The sequence below is a fragment of the Ambystoma mexicanum genome, chromosome 1p, assembly GCF_040938575.1.
Source record: "Ambystoma mexicanum isolate Mex_15411 chromosome 1p, UKY_AmexF1_1, whole genome shotgun sequence".
Lineage (NCBI taxonomy): Eukaryota > Metazoa > Chordata > Amphibia > Caudata > Ambystomatidae > Ambystoma > Ambystoma mexicanum.
In genome coordinates this window covers 281,310,330-281,329,475 of record NC_090921.1, presented here as the reverse complement: position 1 = coordinate 281,329,475, position 19,146 = coordinate 281,310,330, and the positions used below count along the sequence as shown (strand labels likewise).

Genomic DNA, 19,146 nt, shown 5'->3' with positions numbered 1-19,146 from the left:
TGGCCGTCGTGCTCTTTCCCGTTCCTGTGCGATGATGCTATTTCCGGTTCCGCTAAATAACGGTCACCGCTAATGGCGGTGACCGCTAATGGCGATGACCGCTAATGGCGGTGACCGCTATTTGCATGTGGCGGCAGGTCGGAAGTGCTATCAGCGCTTTCGACAATGCCGTTAAGGGACTTTTTGGGGACTTTTGCGGCATGGCGGTAAGGTCATTACCGGCATGGCGCTATGCTCGTGCCCGCGAACTCATAATGACACGCAATTGGCGGCCTCTTGCGAGGGCGGACACGCTAATTGCGCCATGCTGGTAATTGCCATTTTTTACCGCACAACGTGTAATGAGGCCCTTTGTGTTTGTTGATCAAAGGGGCTGGTAATGGGCCACAGAGTTTAGCTGTGGCGTTAGGTTTCTTAATGATACTGATGAGGTCTAGAAACGTAGCCCGGTATGTTATCTTAGGTGTTATTTGTATAGCGCCTAGTCTCCTGCCATTGGTATTTCTCGAAGCACTGTGGTGGATGAACGCCCTTTGATAGACCATAGCCTGTGTTAAACTGTAATGATAAGGAGTGAGAAAATCTGTGTGTGTATTTATAGCCAAATCGATAGTTGGTAGTGCGTGGCCAGGTCTCTAACAGCAGCCCATGTTGCAAAGGTGAGAGGATGGGTGCTGTGTCAAAAGTGTCACTGTCAAAAGCTATGTGAACAGCTGGACCAAACTTTTCGTGGCACTCGGCTGTATTCTATAGGTATTAGCGTGCGGGGAGTGAGGCTGATGTAGGTCTAGAGCAAGGTATAAGTCAAATAATACATATCTCAAAGGCAAGGGGTGTGCAGCTATGTGAACAGCTAGACCACATTTTTCGTGGGACTCTGCTGTATTCTATGGGTTGCGGGGCAAGTGGGTAGGGTGAAGTAGGTCTGAAGCATACTGGATTTAGTCATGCAGTGTGTATCATAGAGGAATGGTTATGAGTGCTATGTTCCACCTAAGTGACTCCCCTTGTGCGTCTGATTCCCCACGCAGGAGGCTGGACAGGGATTAGAGGTCGAGTTGGTTATGAGATCCGGACTAAGTGTGCAGGGATGCAAGGGGAAGAGCAAGGTTTTGAGTGCCTTACTGAAGGCGAGGTGGTCCTCTGTGTGGCGGATGGTTAAAGGGAGGGATTTCCAGATGGTGAGTAATTGTACTGAGAATGAGTAACCCACCATATGGGTTGATTTGGTCACTGGAATGACGAGTAGAAGTGCTGAGCCTGATCTGTAGTTTCTGTTAGGCCTGTAGTGGTTACGTTTATGCTGCAGTTATTCCAATCCTTTATTGCAGAAAGCTCAATGGGTGATGCACATAGCCTTGAAGGAGGATTGCTGCCCAATTGGAAGCCAGTAAAGGACACAGAGGGCGTGGGGTGATGTGTTCTCTGGGCCCTAAGACTAGGAGGAGCCTTGCAGCAATGTGTTGTACTCATTGGAGATTTCTTAGCTGCGATGTGGGGTCCCGAGGTATATGGCAGGAGCATAGTCTCGATGGGAAAGGGAGGAGGAGGAGGACGATCACAGTGATTGAGTGTGGCTGGAAGTATGCAGTGTCGTTGAATTCAGAGATGAGCTTTAAGAGTTCCCTCGATGATTGCAGGGCTTACATATTTGTGTTCATTCCAATGGAGGTTTTCTAGTGTTAAATTTAAAACGTTTTTTATCGCTGTTTACCCATTATTCCGTAATACAAGAAATCATGAGCAGCAGTGCATTTCCAGGGTTTACAAAACATGTGGCTGCACCGTTCAACTTCCTTCTTTTGAAGCACTATTGCCCATTCCCTATTAGTAGAGAAATGCTGAGAGGGTGCATCTTGTGAGCTTTCCTAGCAATTATTACACTGAGAGGAGCTGAGGGTGATTCTTCCGGAATAGTCCAGGATCCTCTGGTTGTGCTTCGTGATTACTCAGAATTGTGGCGAGGCTGCCTTATTTCAATACACGGCAAAGGTGCTTATTCTTCTCTAGCTTAAGATAATTTGAACAAGGATAAGTGAAAAATACACACTCCTGTTGCCACGTTTCACAAAATAAAAGAAACGGTGAACACTGTCAGCATTTACAACTCGGAGGCCCTCCAAGAGGACATTTTTTAAACAGGGCGTAGGCCGGGGTATCTTGGTTCCTCTGTGTGAGGCCTGCTTAGCACCACATGGAAATGATACCATCACCATTGAATATGATGGCTAGGGAAGATGTAGTCTAGTCCAATACATCTGGAGAGCCAAAGGGTGAAGACCCCTAGTCCCCACCCACCCCCCAGCTCTAAACCATGTGCAATCGTGAAAGGACTGCAGCGATCTCAACTTGTCCCATGTTGGGTGCAGTAGGCCTTCCTATACCTATTGCCTCTTTCCTTGCATTCTGGTATATATGGGCCTGAATCTACAATAGGAAAGCAAAACCGGTGCCAGAAAGCAAACACAAAATCGGGATTTAGCCTATCATCACATACACAGCTTAGAAGAAAGGGCGATCTTGAGTACCCTTTCTCTGGCAATGGTTAAAATGGGATGCACAGGCCTGAGTGTTTAGTTACTCAGAGCTAAATTAAGTCAATTTGTCCTAGCACACTTCCCTCTTTTAGCAATACACACCACCGACTATATCCCCTTGGCCTGCCATCATCGGGAGCACCATGAGTATGTGGGGAGGGGCGTGGGGGGTCGTACATACACATGTTTCAAATGCGGCCCTAGAATGCTGTTTGCTCAGAAGCAATTGCCAGAATAAGTAGAGCCCAATGACATGGACCCCAAAACCACCAGCCTTTCGTCTTAGCTGCCTACACATTGGGGGGGAATTAGGTGTACTCCGCTGGGACTTTGATGCATCGTTCAGCTGCATTGCTTAGTAACATATTTACAAATAAGTAAAATAAACAATGAGCAGAGAAAATTCATTCATGTGAGGTTCTATCTGTAGCTATAGGTTTTTAACTGAAAACCATTAGCTTAAGCCACATGCTGTGGCACTTTGCACGTGTGACTGTAGGGTGTTTGTGCATAATTCATGGAAGGTCTTGGAATTTGAAGCCTCCAGCGAAAGCTTTATTTCCAGTTTGCTTCACTCCACTAGCAGGCATCGAACCCCACTCAGGCAGAGAGGGCGTTTCCCAATGCATGCCGGTGCGCTGTCTTCATGCGCCTTCTTATAGCGTTTGGCAATTGTGCTTTCTTTTATTTTGCCACTTATTGTAGCTCAGCACTGCACAATACCAAATGAAATCTCCTCTAGGCCCTTAGAGAGCACTGCTGACTGCCGGGTTTGGGGGTTTATTGAGGTTGGGTTGGTTAGAAGAGGTGCATTGGTGACTTTTCTCCATAAACCACATCACAGTAATAAAACAATACATGGTATCAAGCAAGGTGTTTGAAAACAGAACGTTAAAATTGTGTAAATGTGGCGACATCGATAAAAGACATCAAAAGTTACAATAATCATGAACCGGATGTTTCCTTCTGTTCCATGACTTTCTTAAAAATTCCCGACACCCCCGTGAACAGCAATTGAATCCGCACGTAACAGCAAAGTCGGAGCAGGTCGCCATTGGCTTCTCTCAATAAGGGGGCAATAGTCTGCTTTCTAATATCTTGGTAAAATGGGCACAATAGAAGAACATGGAGCAAATCTTCTTTGTCTGCATTGCAGCCCGGGCAACCCACTGGCTGCCCATGGCCCAGCCAGTTCTTTGTGTTGTCCCTGAGTCATAAAAGGTTGAAACGTGCCCTAGTCAGTGCCCGGCGTTCTATCACTAAGGTTGAAATACATCTGGTTGAGTGATTAGCATAGGTTTTCTATTTGAGTCATTCAGAAACCCAGATGTTTCTCGATTTGAGAGAACTAGCGCACGGAACATCTGCTTATACCTATAAGACTCAGCAGTGGATAGCAATACGTCTGTGCAATGGAAACGCAGAACATTCAGCTGTGAGAGGCAATTTAAAATGAAATTCAGCCATGGTATTTTTCGCCAAGAAGATCCCCTCATTAAACCTTTAATAATACTATGGGAGAGGCTGGCTCTTGGGTTTGACCATAATGTTAACCAATGCAGCAGCGGTGCCATGTAGCAGTCATCCCCTATGTGGGTGAAACCCAACTCTGTATGTGCAGCGTAGTTCGGGGCGGAACAAAGGAGGCCCAATAGGTTAGAAGAGGTGCATTGGTGACTCTTTGGATGCAGTGGGGATAGACTGGCTTTCTTGGGAGAGTAGGTAAAGCAGTTCTGGTTTTGATTTAATTTTGATTGGTCGTTATAGAGCGCTCGAAATGGCTTCTTGGCACTGGACAGGAGTACAGAATGTGCCAAGATTACAAGTAGTAATAGAAACAGTAAATAGAACTCTGCCTCCTAGCGTTGCAAATCTGGAACTGGGCCTTCCTTTATTGGCGTCCCACCTAGCAGCGCTCCAGCACAAACCAGCAGATTTAAGAGCCGGATAAAGCGCGAAGATACTGCTTGAAAGAGCGAGCTCAAAAAGATTACAGGAGGATGAGTGTAGGGCGTGTGGGGTCAGGTAGCGGTGGGAATGGCCACAGGGATTAGCATTGCCATGGGGTGGGCAAATATAATAACACCCACAGACTGTGTACCCTTCCCTACATGTCATCTCACCCCTACCTGTACTCCAGTGCAATCATTTGGGCTTATAGATGGCACTTAAACGCCACCTAATAGTCCAAACTAAAAAGGGTACGACTCTGCACTTTGATATCAAACTCACACCAGTGCCTTAAGTGTACAGTTCTCAAAATGTTTTGACTTGTTTCACACCCACCTCCAGTGTCCAGCACTACCATAACCCAGTGTGCAGCTTAACATTGACACACCCCACACAATTGGGAGTTAAGCATTTCAGTTTACTTACCTTACATGAAAACTGCTCCGTCAACAGGTCAAATTTGATTTCATGTCTCCATTGCCCATCAACAGGCCACATGTGATTTCATGTCTCCACTGCCCATCAACAGGTCAAATGTGATTTCATGTCTCCACTGCCCATCAACAGGCCAAATGTGATTTTATGTCTCCACTGCCCATCAACAGGCCCCATGTGATTTCATGTCTCCACTGCCCATCAACAGGCCACATGTGATTTCATGTCTCCACTGCCCATCAACAGGTCAAATGTGATTTCATGTCTCCACTGCCCCTCAACAGGCCACATGTGATTTCATGTCTCCACTGCCCCCTCAACAGGCCACATGTGATTTCATGTCTCCACTGCCCATCAACAGGCCACATGTGATTTCATGTCTCCACTGCCCATCCACAGGCCAAATGTGATTTTATGTCTCCACTGCCCATCAACAGGCCACATGTGATTTCATGTCTCCACTGCCCATCAATCAACAGGTCAAATGTGATTTCATGTCTCCACCGCCCATCCAGAGGCCAAATGTGATTTTATGTCTCCACTGCCCATCAACAGGCCACATGTGATTTCATGTCTCTACTGCCCATCCACAGGCCAAATGTGATTTTATGTCTCCACTGCCCATCAACAGGCCACATGTGATTTCATGTCTCCACTGCCCATCAATCAACAGGTCAAATGTGATTTCATGTCTCCACCGCCCATCCAGAGGCCAAATGTGATTTTATGTCTCCACTGCCCATCAACAGGCCACATGTGATTTCATGTCTCTACTGCCCATCAACAGGCCACATGTGATTTCATGTCTCCACTGCCCATCAACAGCCACATGTGATTTCATGTCTCCACTGCCCATCAACAAGCCAAATGTGATTTCATCTTTCCACTGGCCATCAACAGACACATGTGATTTCATGTCTCCACTGCCCATCAACAGGCCACATGTGATTGCTTATCACCACTGCCCACCAACATCATTTTTTAGCACCATGGTAGGCTGCACACACTTAAGGGTGGTGTTTTGGGTGTGGGGCTGAAGAAGAGAAAACATGCACGTCCTGGGTGGGGGGGGGGGGGATTTGTGGATAGAGGAGTCTAGGCAGGGGCTATTGCCTGACCCCTTCAAGAGTGAGGAGGAGGGAGTAGTGAGTCAGGAGAGCGGCAGTAGGAGAAAAGGTAAAGCGTTGAAGGGGAGCAGTGGCTAGGGGCTGTTTGGGGGTAAATAGGGTACAGGGGAACAGGAGCGTGAGGGGGGAGTAGGGCAGAGGAAGGGCGGGCTGGCGGTAGAATTTTCCCCCATTAAGGGACAAAGGAAAAACTGGAGCTGGCAGGTGAAGAAGATACATTGGGGAATCCATTTTGGGGAATAGGCTTGGGAGAGTGGACCAGCTGGTGGAATAAAGAGTGAGTGGGCATGTGGGGAGCAAGCATAAATCCTACAAAATGCACTGAGATTGAATTCTGGATGGGTCAGAGATGCCGCCTTGATGCACTGAACAACCTGTTTCGATTGGCTTTCCCTTGCTCGTCCCGCTGCAAGAGGATACTCACTGTTCTTTTTCTTATTATCTAGTCACCAATATTATTTCCAAACCTACTTCTCCTCCCCCTATTTCCAATTCTGCAATCGCATCCAGAGAGCACATCTTCATACCTCCCTTCCGCACCATGGTTTCTGAAACAAATTACTTCCGGACCCATACAACTCCTGACTCCTAGTTTGTAACACTACTTGAGCCTGGGAAAGAGTCTACCAGAACCCAAATAGGAACAACTGTGTCAGAGACTGTTACTGTGCTTTTAGGAACCATTACCGCTACCAAGCATTACCACACAAAAATGACCAAATTCGTTTCCGATTTTGCTTTATCCAGCCAGGGATGTCCTTTCACCAAAATGCCAGGTGTAACAGAAGTAACATCCCACAACCCTTGACCTCTAATGACATCACAGGAAGTGATGTCATTTGACCCCACACAAAGTGATATCATGGGAAGCAATGGAACACAACCTTTCACCCCTTGAGAAAACAGGAAGTGGCATTACATAGCATAGTTCCTAAGTACACTACGAAAAATATGGTTACGATATCACTATAATGTGATAGACATTTCATACAAGAATTGATCGCCATATGTATCGTTAAGATCAGTGTGCATAGGCCCATATTACCAAATTACTGTGAATGCAATCATACGTCCATGGCAAAATGATAATGATGTGTTATTAAATAGCACTTACGCTTAAGCGATTTATATAGAGCAAATATACATACAATATCAATCAATAAATAGTCCATAGGCACCCCTCGGCGAGAACAAACACGGCTAAATGACCGGTTCTTTGGAAATGTACCCACTCGAGAGTCCGCAGCCACACTTTAGCACACTGTACCTTTCACAGAAGGGAAATATCCATTTACATATCAGTCTTTGTCCCGCCCACATGTGCAGCCCTTCATGTCACTTCCCATTGCGTACGTCATAGTCCCCCTTTTTCTTTTTTTAAGGACTTGAGCCCTGAGTTTAACATTATCTGATATTTTATCAGGAAATGATAAGTTGCATATGTTTGTGAATTGGTGAGAAAGAGTGGCTAGGATAAGTGAGCAGCATTTGTTTGGGTGGGGTGAATAGTTGTGAGCAGTGGTCGAAGTTGGCGGAAACTGTCGGGAGCGGTGCTCCTCTACTTCTTTTAATGAAGTTACCGTTCCTATACTTTTATTTTAAAAAGAAACCGTTCCGGAACGGTTTCGTTTTAAAATAAAAGTGTAGGAAGCAGTAGAAACTTGCACTTTCAGTGCAGTGCACTGAACATTCCCTTAAACTGCAGGTGCATGCATTTGGGGGTTTATATTGTGCATGTGAAGGGGTGTCACGATGGGGTTTGCGGGGAGCGGTGCAGACCAGTAGGGAACATAGCTCCACTACTTCTTTTCGTACACTTCGACCACTGATTGTGAGATGGAGTTCAGGCATTTCAGATTTCCTCTTGACTCGTGTCCTGCATGAGCCGGCATGAACCATTTTATACATTTCTATGTGAGCTGGAAAGAAGTTTCAAAACTCGACCTCATCGACTTTGCAACTGGATAGAGAATGCAATGCATCTGATTCACAAAGCCACTTTAACTGGCACTGAATATGGAACAATCTTCTTTACATTTGGTCCCTTCATTTTGTTTAAATCTGCTTTATTTCTGTCTTTTATACTTTAAATAAAGATGCTACATTAATTACAATGAGAAGAAATAAAAGTATAGAATGCATTTAAAATGGTGCTTCATTTGTTTTTTTAATAAGTGTGTTTTTTGAAATTTGGAACATGATTTATTCCATAAAGCAACTATTCGACTTCATATTCGGCTTCGGCTGAATAGTTGACAAACTATTCAGTATTCGTACGAATACTAAATATGCTATTCGGTACAGCCCTAATATTTTGTTACTAGACTTCTTAAACTACGGCTAGTTGCAGCTGGGGTTCGAATGTGGGCAGAAAGTTCCAGATTTTTACTCCATACTGTAAACAGCATTGTAAATCATAGAACAGCTGAATGTGCATCTGTGACAGAAAACTTACAAAGAAGAAACGTTTGGAGTGGCTGGGCTAAGGTCCTCAGAATTATTTCACACCTGTAACGATTAACACCGGAATATCACTTCGGGAAGATCAATACAATTATATTTTATGAGTTATTACAGGTCAACATTGTAGATTCTGTTTTTTACGTACCCAGCAATAAATGGTGTGGAGTGAAAAGGTTTTTTTATTTTAACGAAACTTATAAAGACTGCACCGAGACCACTCAAAGCGGTCTTTCTAAATCTGCTAAGCCCCAGAAGCTGACGGGTGCCACCGGTCTGGAAGACGGGAACCGTGGAGTTGAGAGGGAGGGTGGTGGAGGTGGGATGTGTTCACATTTGTATGGTATGTTGTGGAGGAGTAAGTATATGTGTGTCTCTGACTGTGCAGATTAAAAAGTAAGAGCCGGAGAGTGATAGAAGGATAGGAAGCTTGCTGGTGTAGGTGACACCCCCCGAAATAGTGACAAATCCCAATATTGAAGGAAGCACAAAAATGGCCGAAAAGTTTTGAATGCGGCCTTCAATAGTAGAAGAAATCACATAAAACCTAATAAATAGCATATGTCAGAATGTGTCGCTGCAAATGCGGACATTTGAATTTTTGTTGATGTATTTACTTACAAAAGTTCTGGGAGGATAGCTGAGTGGCAACATGCTGGCCTTGCAAGCAGGACGACACGGAACAACACAGGTTCGATCCCTGAGTCGGCGCTTAGAAACCTCTGGATATTAAGCGCGTTATAAATAACATATATCATGTCATGCCGCGGACGATCTTCTCAGCTAAAAAAGATGCACGAAGCGAAATTCGAAAAGTTGGATTTTAATTTTAAAATTATCTTAAAAGCATGTGAAACAGGACATCAAAGTGCTCACAGGGCAGTCATATATTAAAAGGTATTTGTATTGTATGAGATTTACTAGAGCGCTGTACAATTCAAGAATAAACGGGATACTAAACAGGTGTAAATGGCAAGTAATAATCACAGTCAAAGTCCAGAAAAGAGTCTAACGATCAGTAAGAGCGGGACGAAGCCAGTGCCGGTCTGGGGGCATAAAATTGTCTCGGGCACCAGCGAAAAAGTGTCCCACAGTTGCAAATGGCAATTCATTCCTTTTGTGACAGACTGTTTGAGTAGTACCCATGGGGGAGGTTTTTGAGAAAATGTGATGCAAATTGTGCATTGTAAAGAATATGTATCCAGCAACACTGGTCAGAACTACAAGTCGCATAGTGAAGTAACTCATCAAAATGGCCCACACTGGGCAAACAAGTGACCCACACTAGCATTTTGCGTTTTTGGTTTGGGCATTGCCCTATTTCCCTATAGGCCAGTGCGAGCCTGGAAGATGAGGTTGGAGACAGGAGCGCAAAATGTACGAGAAGGGTGAGGATCGACGGAGTAGCAGCAAGAAGAGAAAAGGTGTGACATCCAGAGGAAGCAGAATGAGGTTTGGGGGCAATAAGAGATGCAGCGAATGGGAGTGGAGAGGGCACAAAGGGGTGTCCAGAGTGATCATGGAGGACAGATAGAGCGGAGTGAGACCATGGGTGCACTTATAGACAATGCAGAGGAAGTGATAAGTAGACAAGGGTCAAAAGGTAGAATGGACATAGAGAGAAGGCAAGAAGTAGTAGAAGAGCCGGGAGCAGAAGACTTGCGTGAGGCAGGGAGTCAGAACGGAAGCGTAGAGCAATAGTTGAGATGAGCGAATATGATAATCATTCACATTCACATAGCGCTACGAACCCTCAGGCATCTCAGAAGGATAAAAGGCTGAGCTTGCTCCTGCCAGGATTCGGCTCTGCACAGATGTCAAAGGGAGCGCTCTACTCGCTGTGCTATCTGACCGGCTAAAATGAGAGGTTTAGTAGCCTGGAATGACAGAAACGGAACAAAGGGGAATCCCAGGAGGGAGCATTTTTTAGGCATAGATAAAAATAGACTATGCAAGACTGTGATGAAGATCTTTAGGGGTGCAGAGATGTATTTTCAGCACCCCACCCTGACTTGTTCATGCACAAACCTGACACATAATCTGGTAGAACCCTTCAGCAGGTGTATATTCTGAATATCTGACAAGGTTTCATGCCCCAGCCCAAATTCGATGTCTGTCACCTGTTGTAGCTGGAAGCACAACGTGCCCTGTAAAGGGGTACAGTGGGTAACTCAAACATCCAGCATTGCAGGTCAAAAGTCACAGCACACGACTAAACCACACTTGCAACGGGCACAGCATGCAACCTCCGCACCATCAGATCTCAACAGGCAATTTGACAAGGAACTCTGCCAGGCCGTGGGTCACAACTGGAAACTGGACAACCACCACTACCAGGGCAAAGGGTAATCTGGTGTTGCCAGGACAAAAGTCACAGTGCTAAAAATGGACTCCGAGTACCTCTGCGGCAATGGTCACGGCAGGCACTTTGACAGAGAGGAGCATAGGGGGGCGGTGGGTTACACATTTGCCTTCTGCGTCACAAGCGGCTTCTCCTGAGTCCATGGCTTGCTGCGTAATTCCAGCAGCACGGTGCAGGCCTCGGCCAGGCAGAGTAGAATGCATGAGAACGAGGCAGAGAGCATGAAGACGTTGAAGACGTTCTTTGCGCTTGAATTGTGAACGAGGCAAGCAACGTGTTCCTCACACTGGTCAAGATGGCACTTCACCACGCCGGGCTGCAGCAGGCCACCATAAAGCTCACAGAAGGTGATTAGGAAGATGCACTCAATGGCCATCTTGGCGAGCAGGAAGAGGAAATGGAGCCTCACCAGACCAGCTCTGCTCTTGAAGGGGTACCGAAGCCAGCGGCCCTTGGCAGCACTGTTCTGGCGAGAGTAGTTGGCCAGTGCCAGGGCTTGCGTGAGCAGCACCACCAGCTGTAGAGTGAAGAAGTTGAATGGCGAAACTGGCGAGAAAGCGTCGAAGCAGCTGCTGTGACAGATCTCACTGGAGGAGTTACATGTGAAGTCCCGCTCTTCGTGCCGCCATAGAGTCTTTGCCCCGATGGCCAGAGCGCCCAAACGAAGGCAAAAGAGGACGGCCAGGCATGCTCGGCCTAGTGGTGTGGTGCGGGCACTGGCACCGCTGAGCAGGCAGCTTACAGTCTCAACTTCCATGACTGTAACGCCAGCTGAGGGGTGGTAGGGTCGGAACTCGCGGGACCCTGGAAGATGATAAAGAAGTGGATCAGCATACAAAAGAAAAGTACATGGTCGAGCACACAACTTACAAGGAACAACACTTTCACAGCTCCTTGAAAGAGAGTATAGCGCTTTTTTCAGTCTGACTACTCTCATTAGCACCGCACGTGAGCACCACATCTCCCTCAAAAGACATCCTCAATGGACTCTGAAAGTATTTGCACTGAAAGGCCAAATGCTGTATATGCAAAAACATCTGGAGAGCTACAGGTTGCCCACCCCTGTCCTGGCATTACTGAGACACCACAGGCACACACCGGTATACAGCGGTAACAACGAAATAAAATTCAGTGACACCTGAATAACAACAAAAAAATGTCATTTTTCATAAAAGTATATGTGGTGGGTGGGGTAAGGGATGAAAAATGGTGGGGGGCTTGGAGGGATTAGTAAAGTAGGTGAAAGTGCGATTAGAATCAGAGCTTGTTAGTCTCTCAATGCTCTGTTTTAGGAACTACAGGTCCCTGCTCCATCAGTACGTCTGCCCTTTTATTCCGAACAAAGGCGCGAACGCACCTGGCGCAAATGGGCCGGTTTGTGCTGGTTAGCAGGGCCATTTTAAGCACTTTTGGGGCCCTGGGCACGGACATCTTTGGGTCCCCCCTCCACAAAACCAAACGAATGAAGGGATCAAGAATAATTGTCGCACCGCCCACCCCGACCCGTTGCGCTCACAACCTATAGGTTGATATGCTGTCTCGCAGGATAATAAGCATGTTTACTCCCTTTAAGTCCCCTTACCTTCTTCATTCTTGCTCTCATCAGAATGATAAACAGGTAGCATTTGAAGACCAACATTAGCAGTCTACGAATAGGTTTCTGCTCTAGTGCCTACAGGATAATTGTTATCAATAACATCCAGGAAGGTGTGCAGCCTGTAGAATTAATGCAGGACCATATGTAAAAAGTACATGTCACCCATAATAGACAGAGAACTCACATTAGCTGCCTCACAGCATGCAAAAGTGGTCATGCATGGACAGAGGAGACCAATTGGAAGGAAGGAGAACGCTACACATATGGTAGCATGGATAGTAGATGCAGATTAGAAGCTACCAGAAAGGTGTCTTTATTCAGACAGATTGAGATTAGAAGCGGGATATGGTTTTCAAATAGTGTTGCCTTTAGATATCAAAGGAACAAATGCCTGTGGTGTGCGATATGAATATGCTCACTATTAAAGTGAAAGCAACCCTATAGCCAATGAAACCATGAATACGTCTTTTATGAAGATCATACCATGAGAAGGAAATCACTCTGAAGGGCTGACAATTTTGAAAGGTTTAGGGACTGGCAATATAAGATTAAATGAGATGCTCAGGATCACACATTGGTTAAGGGCTGAAGGGGTGAAGCTGGGATTTGTGCTAACACTGCAATTTCTGCATTTGAACACTTTCTTTTCCAGTTCTTACCATTAACTAAAACAATCTCATTTTATAAAAATGGACTTGGAATGTACACAAATCACATTACCAAACATGACACTTTTTAACAAAATATTATAGAAGGGTTCTATGCAAAATGAGAATGGTTCTAGCTTCATTCTCTCCATCATCAAGGGAAGTATATAAGCACCAGCATGCCAATCGATGCGATTTAACAAATGTGATCTGGGTTTGTCTTTTGTATTTTAAAGCTTTAAATACTTCCAAAACAATTGCTTGTGACATTTTCATTTATAAATGTGCATAAAAACCTTTGACATTTACCAGAAAGCTAACCGTTTTTTGTGTCAAACAAGCAGACCTTGAAATATGCTTGCCTAAGGCCTGCAACATCTGGTCCACTCTCTTCTGTCTACCACCCCTTCCACTCAAATGGTCTATATAAGAAGAAAGATCAAGTAATGGGCTAAACGATGCCAGAAGCATGCAAGAAGGCAAACCTCACAGAAGACAGCAAAGTAATGTAAGATCTATTAGATGATTTGACCAGGATCACTGTATCGTCTGCTGGCAAAGCCAGGATACAAGCATGAACACTTTTGTTCCATAGTCCTGAATTTGGATACTTATTCACCTCTTGCACTAATAGTTTATGCCATCGTTGGAGGAGATTGCCTAGGTTTTACAACATCTCATCTGAACAAACCAATTCCTAAACCTTCACCATACGGATGACAAGTTAGTTTTTATAGCATTCCCTATCTGGTACAGGTACTTTACTGATACCAGCAGATATTGTTCTGCAAAACCAAGTACATATGCAGGCAGTTTTATAAACTTCAGACATAGAAAAGACTCAGCCAGCCTTGCTGGAATATGATATTCTAATTTTGCATATGAACACATATCTCTACAATGGGTGCTTCACACACTGAGCTAACTTCTGAACCATTGTCACACTCAATTTATCAATATGCATTTCACTGTTGCCTATTGCACATGATCAACATAATTCCCACAGGAAGGAAATAATGCTACAGAGTTGTGCCATAAGGAACGCACAAACTATGTATACCACAGTGAACACAGAAAGCAATACATGATGAATTGATCAAGGCAGAATGTACTTGTCAAAACAGAAAGGCAATGGGTTTAAGGACTCAGCAGCACCCCATAAAATATCCTGATGTGTGCTATTTAAGACTGGTTAACAATGTAATCTTCTTCAGATCAGGCAGCCTTTTTGGGCCCCCCCTCCAAGTTGAGGGCCCTGGGCAAGTGCCCCTTTTGCCCTCCCATAAAAACGTCTATGCTGGTTACTGCTGTGGAGTGCTGTGTGTTGCTGTTACTCTGCACCCCTGTTCTTTGCATGCATCTATCATGTCCACACGCTGTTCCTTAATTACAGCCATCCAGAAGAACCTCCGGCTGAGACTCGCTGCCTCACTAGAGGACCTAACCCTCCCTTCCTTACCAGCAGCCCAGTTGATAGCTGCCGGCACACACGAGCTGCAAGATACACAGGACATTGTTAACTCTTTACTGTCTCCCCCTCGCACTTATACTGATAATGGGGAAAACATTAGTGTTCCTATGATTGAGGATATGCTCAGTACAAGTGCCACCACTTGTTCTGAACCGTCTATATTGCCCGCCCAAACATGCCTTAAATGTGTTTTACTGAACACACGTTCTTTGATTTGTCATGCTGTAGAAGTATCCGGTTTTATACCCGACATCATGGCCATAACAGAGACGTGGCTCCATGATGCAGCTTGCCACTCTACACTCCTTGCAACCCCAGAACACGCAACGGGGGGGTGCAGTTGCTTTGATATTTTGCAAAAGTCTGAACCTCTATCTGTCTAATAAGCCACGATTAGATCTTTGTGAATCTATGCTTGTAAAACTACAAATAAACCCTGTTACTACTCTTGGTATTTTACTTCTTTACGGGCTCCCAGAAGTTACGCCGCTTTTTGAAAATCTATTTTTAGCTCTCCTTGGGTGTACCACCAAACTGAATTCACCCTTTCTTAGGAGACTTAAATTTATGGGCTAATAACCCCTAATGCTGAGATACTGCACCCTTGTTGCATACTGTTGGCAACATTGGCAACGTTGGTTTTATACAAAATGCCATTGAACCCACCCATGATGGTGATAATACTCTTGACTGGATAATATCTCGCTACATGGACGTTCTCCATACCAAGGCTCAGATTTGTCCTTGGTCGGACAACTCATTATTCACGTTCGAGACTCACATCCACTCTGTAATGGCCAAATCGCATTCCTCCATTATTCAACCTGTTGCCTTTAGGAATTCCAAAAGCGTTACCCCTAAGGCCTTTACTTCCAAGGTTCTTCCCTTACTTCCCTCCCTGGATGACGACCTTTCCCTGGATAAATTTACATTTGCCTTCGGGAGAGCTCTCAATCCCTGGATAACTTTACATCTGCCTTAAGGAGAGCTCTCAATCCATGGATAACTTCACATCTGCCTTCGGGAGAGCTCTCAATCCCTGGATAACTTCACATCTGCCTTCAGGAGAGCTCTCAATCAATCCTAGGAATCCTTAGCTCCCCTCAAACAGCTACATCAACAGAAATCTCTGTCCTCCAAACTGTGGTTCTCCTCTGATATTCTTGCTGCCAGGGCAGAAAAAAGGAAAGCGGAATGCTATTGGCGCAAACATCCTTCTCTGATGCCTCTCTTAGCGCATTTATAAGGCATCTGTCAAAGTGTTTAAACATCTCTTGCTAAAAGCCAAAGAACACAAACATAATACTAGGATTGAATTAGCCAAATCTAGGCCTAAAGAACTTGTGAAGGTGCTATCAGAACTAAAGGGCTTTGCCATGGTGGTAGGACCTCGGCCTGTGCTTGGTCCACCTGGCATAGGTGGAGGAAAGCACATCCTTGTGGAATTCCAAGATGGCAGCGGATTCATTTTTTGTTACAATTACAAGCAGCGCTCTAGTGCTCTCTCAAGATGGCGCCCAAATTTCTGAAACTTCATTGCCAAGTTCCACACTTAAGGAGCAGCTTTCGGTAGTGTAATTGTGTCGCTTCTTGTTTCCTTCCGAAGCCTCAACGTTATTACCTGCTTTGTTCTTCGGTCTGTCCCTGGTGCTGCTCCGCCCATCTCCCGTTCAGTCCCTCCCTCTCTGGAACCCTCTCATTTTTCCCTGATTGCCTCTCCCGTTCTGGCTTCCCTCTCTACTTGTGGCTTCACTGCCTGCTCTCCCTTGCGGTCTCTGCCGCCTTATATTCTCCATTGCAGCTTCACCGGTTCCTTACCCTGCACTGACCCCTGCCGCTTGCCTGATTGCTTTCTCCTGCTGCTGCAGCTCCTGCCGCCTCCTTACCTGTGCGGCTCTTGCCACTTGCCGGATTGTTTTCCTCAGCTGTTGCGGCTTCCGCTGCCACCTTCCCTGCATGGCTCTCGCTGCTTGCCGGATTGCTGTTCTTCAATCCCAAACTGACAGCGCGGTTCCTTTCCGCTCCCTGCTACCTGTGGCAGCGCCTCCACTCTTTGCTGCATCCTTGGAGCAAGTCATCTCTGCTGCAGAAAGCTGATCTCCCATGAACATCTTCCTTAAGACACATTCTTCAACTACCCTGGGTTTTCCCCTTCACTGTTTTTTTCTCTCCAAATTTGGGGCTTGGCCCTTACGGTTTCCCTTGACACCCTATTCTTCAGGGCTCATTTGGAACAGTGAAGGGCGGTCCTACTACTTCAAGACGACTTCCTGTGGAATCTCCTTCTTGGAACTACAGGTCAGTCCATTCCGCCTCACTAGGTGGTCTTAATACATGGATACTTTCCCTGAAGCAGACAAAACCTGGTGCCAACACATTCATGATTGTTTTGCTCAGAGGATTATATCACACCAGCAAAAAATCTCAGACCAACTTAATCTATTTCAAGTTCCTGATCATGAGATGCCCACGGCTTGTTTTTCTTCCGACTCAACCTCCCCCAGTTTCTCTTTTCATGAGGTGTCAGAGACCGAGGTTCAAGAAGTCATATCTAAGCTCAAACCCATGTCATGTAAATGGGATAGTTTCCCCGCCTCACTTTTTCAAGAATTTCACAATACCATGATACCCTGGGTCACTGCGCTCGTCAACCGGTCATTTGCTGAAGCCATCGTCCCAGAAAGTATCAAGGAGGCGTGTATTACCCCTTTGCTGAAAGAAAATAATCTTGATGTTATGATCCTGGTAATTTTCGGCCAATCACTAACGTTCCATTTCTGTTCAAAATCTTGGACAAACTTGCTCTTAATCCATACCAAGACTTTGTCCTGCAGAATGACATTCTCGCTATTGGTCAATCCGGGTTCCGTGTGAACCACGGAACCGAGACCGCCCTACTCGATCTCAAATCCCATATTGCGGAGATAGTTGATGGAGGCGGTCAGGCGCTATTACTTCTTTTGGATCTCTCGGCCGCTTTCGACCTGGTCGATCATGCCGCCTTGGCTGATAGGCTGGACTGGTGGGCAGATGTTCCAACTTTGCGGCTAATTGGCTCAGATCATTTCTTGGTCCACGTACAGCTTTTGTAACCATTGACAATGCTCAATCCCTTAAGGCGATGCTGACTTGTCGGGTCCCGCAGGGATCCTGCGTGTCACCTCTTCTGTTCAATATCTATATAAAGCCACTCTGCAATCTCATATCCTCACTGGGTGTCCCTTTTTCTAATTATGCAGACAACACCCAGATTGTGAACGAGTTGTCAGGCCTGTATCGTCAGGACCTAGAGAAGGTTATTACCATCTTCCATGCCATACAACTCTGTATGGCTAAATACTCTGTGGTCCTTAATAACAAACAAACCGAGCTGCTTATCCTGGATATTCCGACCAAACTTAAACACCTGGATCCTTCTTACAACAGCTTCTGTATGACGGGCAATACCATTAAGGTCTCTGATCATGTGAAAACATTGGGAGTCTATTTTGATTCCCATCTCTCATTCAAGAATCACGTTCTCCGTCTTAAATCCTCTTGCTCCTTCTACATTCATTTATTGTGTCAAATTCATCCCTACCTCTCTGAGACCAAACGGGCCATGATTGCGGCAGCCATTATTAAACCCAAATTAGACTATTGTAATAGTCTGCTCATTGGCACCCCGCAGGCTAATGTTAAAAGCTTACAAGTGATTCAAAATGGAGCAGGTTGTGCCGTTTACAGCCTTGGTCGACGCACTCATGTCACCGATGCTCGCAGAAGATTACTCTGGTTGCCTGTCAGTCAAAGAATTAGATTCAAAGGCACCATGCTAGTTCATAATTGTCTCACAGGTAAATCTCAGAACTACCTGTCTACAAGAATCTCCAGAGTTCCATTTCAGCAAACTCTTTGTTCAAATAAAGATATCCTTCTTCAGCAACCATGAATCTTGCTGAAGAGGATTGGTGGCTCAGGCTTTCATGCCTTGGCGCCCGGAACTCTGGAATCAGCTCCCATCCGCTCTGAAGGACTGCGAGTCATCCGCCATAGTTTAAGAAACAACTCAAATCATATCTTTTCAATTTAGGCTGTCTTCACCCTCTCCTTCCCGACACAGATCTCTTCCTCTGGTTATTGCTTTTTGTTACCTGTTGATCCTGTCTTGTGAGCGCCTTGAGGCCCATAGGTGTTTGGCGCGATATAAGAGTATAATAGATAGATAGACCCCCCAAATTAAAAAAAGAGATTGACATTTTGTTATTTAGGTGTCACTAAAAATGAATGCCGTTATTTATGGTGTCGCTATTAACACATGGAACTGCACACACACAGCATTCTTACAGCAAAGCCCCCCCACTTCACAGCACTTTTAATGAATAGCAGTCTCACCGCACATCCAAGCTTCAACTAGCCCATGGAGTGAAGCCTGAAGGGCTGCCCTGAGAGGTCACTGTGCACCCCTTTAATTGCTTAAAACACAGTTGATAGTTTTAAACAATAGAACTGGATCAATGCACTTAAAAAGTCAAGATTTGGCCCGGTTTGTTGTAAAAAATCATGAATTGTGATTCGTGA

At 45.4% G+C, this 19,146-nt stretch overlaps 1 protein-coding gene across 1 annotated transcript; it reads right to left on the bottom strand.

The window, feature by feature from the left end:
• Nucleotides 1-9,316: 9,316 nt before the first annotated feature.
• On the bottom strand, nucleotides 9,317-18,085 carry LOC138476423 (gap junction beta-2 protein-like). The gene is made up of 2 exons (XM_069612226.1): nucleotides 17,890-18,085; nucleotides 9,317-11,675 (listed from the first exon to the last, which is right to left on the bottom strand). Exons 1-2 carry the CDS (start codon nucleotides 18,083-18,085, stop codon nucleotides 10,969-10,971), a joined length of 903 nt encoding a protein of 300 aa, XP_069468327.1. The 3' UTR covers nucleotides 9,317-10,968.
• Nucleotides 18,086-19,146: the final 1,061 nt, after the last annotated feature.